Source organism: Alexandromys fortis, unplaced genomic scaffold (genome assembly GCF_014885135.2).
Source record: "Alexandromys fortis isolate MF-2015 unplaced genomic scaffold, M_Fortis_MF-2015_v1.1 scaffold_41, whole genome shotgun sequence".
Classification (NCBI taxonomy): Eukaryota; Metazoa; Chordata; class Mammalia; order Rodentia; family Cricetidae; genus Alexandromys; species Alexandromys fortis.
The window spans coordinates 7,031,911-7,037,777 of NW_026067923.1; the positions used below are offsets into that span (position 1 = coordinate 7,031,911).

General features: G+C 50.4%; 1 protein-coding gene across 1 annotated transcript; it reads left to right on the forward strand.

Annotated features, from left to right (window-relative positions):
• The first annotated feature begins 204 nt into the window (after window positions 1-204).
• On the forward strand, window positions 205-2,686 carry Msc (musculin). The gene is made up of 2 exons (XM_050142113.1): window positions 205-1,028; window positions 1,725-2,686. Exons 1-2 carry the CDS (start codon window positions 483-485, stop codon window positions 1,809-1,811), a joined length of 633 nt encoding a protein of 210 aa, XP_049998070.1. The 5' UTR covers window positions 205-482; the 3' UTR covers window positions 1,812-2,686.
• Window positions 2,687-5,867: the final 3,181 nt, after the last annotated feature.

Consider the following 5,867-nt stretch of genomic DNA (forward strand, 5'->3'; position numbering starts at 1 on the left):
CCCCCAAATCTCACTTACCTCACACAGATAGTTAGGGTCATTGTCGGGTCTAGAGGCCCAAGTCTGGGCTCTATGCAGAAGTTCCTTGCCCCCGCCCCACTAACCACTCAGCTTAGAAAAATGATCCCCACCCCTTCCACGCCCCCGTCCCACCTCTTGTTCCCCTTTCAAACCCCCTCCACTTTGCCAGGGGTGGTTTGTCCCAAGAAGTACAGATAAATAGTCCTGTCAAAAGGCGCAGCTCGAGGCTGTACTTTTGGGTCCAGAGTCAAGTTCAGAGCCCCAGGCTGGCGGGTGAGTGGCCAGTTGCGCCTGCTCCAAGAGCCCAGCTCATTGGGGACCCGATTTGCGACGGGCCCGGGTCTCCGCTACTCCTCTGAGCTCTCTCACGCCCCATCCTCTTCCAGTGAGCGGAAGCCGGAGTTGGCGAGACTGGCCGGGGAGGAGGAAGGCGGGCGCGCGTGGGCGCCGGGGACTAGGCGATGTCCACCGGCTCGGTGAGTGACCCCGAAGACATGGAGGTGAGAGGGCTCCAGCGGGTCTACCCGACCCCCTCCTCCAAGAGGCCACCTCTGCACGAGGCCGAGCGCGGCTATGTCTCGCCCAGCGACAATTCTTCCGCGGAGGAGGAGGACCCCGACGGCGAAGAGGAGCCACGCTCTTTGGGAGCCGCGGGCATCCCGGGGGGCTGCAAGAGGAAGCGGCCCCGTGTGGCTGGCCCCGGCGGCGCAGGTGGCGGTGCAGGTGGCGGCGCGGGCAGCGGTGGAAAGAAGCCGCTCCCGCCCAAGGGCTCGGCCGCTGAGTGCAAGCAGTCGCAGCGGAACGCCGCCAACGCCCGCGAGCGGGCCCGGATGCGCGTGCTGAGCAAAGCCTTCTCCAGACTCAAGACCAGCCTGCCCTGGGTGCCGCCCGACACCAAGCTTTCCAAACTGGACACGCTGCGCCTGGCTTCCAGCTACATCGCGCACCTGCGCCAGCTGCTGCAGGAGGACCGCTACGAGAACGGATACGTGCACCCGGTGAACCTGGTAGGGACAGGGACGCGGCGCGGGTGGTCCGGGGCCAGCAGCCCTGAGCGAAACCCCGGGCGCAGGGCTGGGGTGGCCCCAGAAGGAAGTTTTCTAGATCCGGTGGTGAGGTTTCTGGTTTAGTGGCCCCCCAAATCAAGGCAGGAGGAATCAACCTTTTTTCTTGGAGAAAATCATTGGGGCTGCTAATCAGTGTCCTGGTCCTTTGCCCAGTGACAGCTATTAGTTAACACCCTACTTCCGGGATAAACTGTGGCTCCCCACTGCGAGTAAACGGAAAAAAAATCCCAGATACCCAACTTTTTCCAGACAACAGCCTAGCAGGTTTGAATCAGCCAGGGCTGTTTTCTTTAAAGTGGGAGAGAAAACCTAACTCTTTTAAAAAGTTTGAGTGGTTTAACACAAAACAACACTAATGGAGGATAGTTTTCCCAGACGCGATTGTCCGGAAAGTCCCTGTCTAACCTGCCAGCTTCCTGGGCTTGGGAAAGATCTCCTCCAAATTTACTCGTAATGGGGAGGGGACATTAAATCACAGAATCCTAAACTCGCACTTTTCACTGAAAAAGCATGCTAATAGAAGAACAAGACTCACAAATTCCTAGAACGCTAATAAAAGCCAGGGACCTCTGGGGAGAGCGGTTTCGTTTTGAGATTGTTTCTCCTCCGTATCTGACGCTCGTTTCTATTTTTCAGACGTGGCCATTCGTGGTCTCTGGACGGCCGGACTCTGACACCAAAGATGTTTCTGCAGCCAACAGACTCTGCGGAACTTCAGCTTAGAAGGACAGCAACACAGCTGATGGGTTATGTTAAATGCCAAGGAGGTCCTATTGGATTCCGGACCTTCTCTTCCTGGACCTGTTAACAGGACGGGTGACTAACCTGGTGGAGCGCAGGTGGACCTGGCTGCTGCGGATCAGCGCAACTGTAGCCAAAGAGAGCCTGGTTTCCTGGGGAGAAGTCTCAGACTAGACCCAACCTGGGGCATTAGCTCTGAGTTCAAACCTTGCCGTCTGAGTCCACTGCAGAAACGGGCTGGTTTTTAAGCTAATGTGGATTTTCCCTGTAGTTTCCCTGCGCAGCCAGGTCCTTCCCTGTGACCTTGTTTGAAGGCTCTTTTCCAGCTCTGGAAACGCTGGAAAAGTCCATCAGGGACCTCTTTCTCAGTTTCGGAGGACAGTGTCAAACTCCCACCAGGAAGTTCTCTTTTAGTGGCGGTACACGGCGAGATGGTGATATATACCACCGGAAACTGGTTTTGCCCTTAATCCCTCAGCATTGGGGTCTACTTCCAGAGCTCCCTTGATCAGTGTTGGGACAGCCTGCCCTAGGTCTGGTCTCCACCCAGTGGACCCAGCTGGTTTATTTGGTTCTCAGTCTCCTCCCCACCCACAGTTTCCCCTTAAGTCTTATGTGGCTGCCCGTTTTGTGACAACTCGCCCCTCTAAACAGCTTACTCTTGCCACTGCACAGCCTTCTGTGGGGTTCAGGTTCTCCCAGGCACCCACTATTCTTCCTGGTCCAAGGACTGAGCATGGTGGGCAGTTGGGGCTGGTCTCTCTACCCACTGACCCAGTGCATGGTGCTTGGTGGTCCTGGCAACGCTGTGGTGACGCTGCTCTACCATGGTGCGAACATATGTAAATAAATTTATTTTTTTATGAACGAAAGCATGCGTTGTGAAAATCTTTTTCAAGACTGTTTGGTCTGTGAGCTAACTTTAAAGGGGCAGGTCTCTCCTCTCAACAGGGTGTTGAGCTATTACAGGAGGCAGATGGTGGAGGTCCCAGTTTAGTCAGATTTCCAGTTTCTCTCTCTTTCTCATCTCCATTCTGATCACAGATGTATAAAAAGGCTCACCCTGTAAGCCCAGCTGGCTCCGAATTCATAATCCTCTTGATACTGCCCCCTTAGTGCTGGGATGATTGCCAGAAGGAGCCACTATACCAGATCAAAATATTCTGTGGTTCTGATCCTTCCAGAAGTAGGAAATCCTGGAGGGTAAAAACTGGAAGCCTGGTAAAGCTGGTGCATTTTGAGGTCAGGGCTGACTGGGGGCATACACACACTTCTAAAATAAATATAGTATACTAATTAATAATTAATTTCCAACCCTTGCTCTTTGACTCTGTCTCTCTCTGTTTCTCTCTCTGTTTCTCTCTCTGTTTCTCTCTCTGTTTCTCTCTCTGTTTCTCTCTCTCTCTCTCTCTCTCTCTCTCTCTCTCTCTCTCTCNNNTCTCTCTCTCTCTCTCTCTCTCTCTCTCTCTCTCTCTCTCTCTCTCTCTCAAACACACACTTTTCCAGCCTGACCCACAACCCAGTATAAACTATAAGACCTTCCAGAACACTGCACCACTCCCATCCACGGGAGGCTGCAGTTCTAAGATCTGATTGGCAGAATAAAACTGTAGGAAACCAATCCAGTTTTAGCAAGATCCTCCCGCCTCTTAACTGTTGTTGTTGATACCCACCACATTTGCAGCATTGTTTTCTTCCATTTTCATTGCAATAGCAAAAAAGTCCGTGATGTTTTTCAATCCACAGATCCTCTGAATACAAAACGCATTTTGTAGAACATTTACAAAAGTGTGAAGGATAAAAGTACCTAAATATTTGCTAGACTTAGATTCTGCCTGTGACTTCATAAATTGTAACACAGTTTTCTTGACCAGAGAGAAAACACAGCTGGATTTTTGTTGAGACATGGGGAGTATGACTTCCTGTTTTGAACTAAACCAAACCCGATCTCCAGAGAGCTGCCTTCTCACATCATCATCTGGTCCTGGGGTCAGTCAGAAGCTGGAGGGTTGGAGGTGACATTGGTTTTTCGGAGGCATTGTGGGCTTTCCCGTGAAAGGGAGTCCCGAATGACTAGTGGCAGGAACCCCACCATGCCGAAACATATTTCAGCTGTGAGGTCTGGACCCTCTCTGTGAGGAGAGGGTCAGGTGCCTGCTGCAGCCGCATCTCAGTGAACGTGATGCCCAAAGGTAACGGCAAGCCAGGTCCTTTCCACTTCCCAGTATGGTGCTTAAGAACCGATGTCATCTGGTATAGTAGCTGGCTCACAGGCTAACAGGGCAGCACTTAGCAGGCTAGTGCAGAAGAGCCCTCCTGAGTATAAAGGCAGCATGGCCAGAATGAGTCTCCGTCCTAAATAAAATTAAAATATGAAGTAAGAATGTTAAGTAAGAATGCTAAGCGTGGTGACTCATATTTGCAGTCCCAGTACTGAGAAGGGGGAGGCAAGAGGATTGCCATGAGTTCTAGACCAGCATGGGTTACAACATAGACCCTGTCAAAAAAAAAAAAAAAAGACATGACAAGAAAAACAAACTTTAAAAATAATGTGCTGGCTAGTTTTATGTTAACCCAACACAGCTAGAGTCATCTAAAAAGAGGAAACCTCCACTGAGAAAACACCTCTGTAAGATCTGACTGTAGGGCATTGATGGGGGACCCACATCATCGTGGGTGGTGCCATCTCTGGGCTGGTGGTCCTGGGTTCTGTAAGAAACCAGGATGAACAAGCCATGAGGGGGAGGTCCATAATCAGCACCCCTCCACAGCCTCTGTACCAGCTCCTGCCTTCAGTTTCCTGCCCTGTTTGAGTTCCTGTCCTGATTTCCTTCAGCTATGAACTGTGGTGTGAAAGTGCAAGCCGAATGAACCCTCTCCACCTCAGCTTGCTATCGGTCACCATGCTCCTTCACAGCAATAGTAACTAGGGCAGAAACTGACACCAGGGTTGTGGAGTATTGCTCTGACAGACCTGACCATGCGTCAGGGAGGACTGGGGACGGACTTTAAACTCTGGAATAGGAAAGCCTTTGAATGTTGAAAGCTCAGTGGTCTGTTCTGTGGGAATATGGAAGATAAGAATAATAAGAGAAAGGCAGAGGATGGAGGCCTGGATTACAAAATTCCAGAAGGACACTGGAGAGTCACTTAAAGACTTTATCAGCATTGTTGCATATCTTGAGTTAAGAATCTGTGGTTCCCATTAGCTGGGACTGAAGAATTGGCTGTGATTAACAAGAAACCGGAAGCACTGAAGTGAAACCTTTGCTTTACTGGGGCAACTGATGCTGCTGGAGCTGAGAAACCAGCAGAGATCAAGCATATAAGTAGAGCATTTTCTTAATTAGAGATTGATGAGGGTGGGGGGGCTCATACCATTTTGTGTGAGGCTGTCTTTTGCCTAGTAGTCCTGGTTTCTATAAGAAAACAGGCTGAGCAAGACATAGTGAGCAAGCCAGTAAGCAGCACCCCTCCATGGCCTCTGCACTGTTTTTTTTTTTTAATGTTGTTATTTTCTTTCAGGTTCCTGCCCTGTTTGATTTAGTTCCTGCCCTGACTTCCTTTAGTGATGAACAATGATGTAGAAGTCTAAGCTAAGTTTTTTCCCCAAGTTGTTTTGGTCACGGTAATAGTAACAGCAATAGCAACTCTGATGTAGACAAGTAGAAGGCAAAAATTTCTAAAGAGCCTGTATAGGTCTACGTTTTCCCACTACACTCCATCCTAGCCTGTTTCCTCATCTGCATGGGGTTACTGGCGGGATCTGCCTCCAGAGAGTGCTTCAGGGGTAAGTACCAGATCAGAGTCCAGCAAATGTAGTATTTATGTGCTGAGAAACACATGAAGAGCTCACTGGTAAAGGAAACCCATAGGCAGAGGAGAAGTCTAGCCCAGCCACTAAGACTGGCTTCCAAACCAGAAAGTGCTGCAGTGTGTCACTCCAGTTGCCTGGGAGGCTGGGCAGAGAGACAGCAAGGTGATTATCAGCCTGAGCTAGAGGACAGTAGCTTGTCTGAACCAAATAGATAAAAGAAA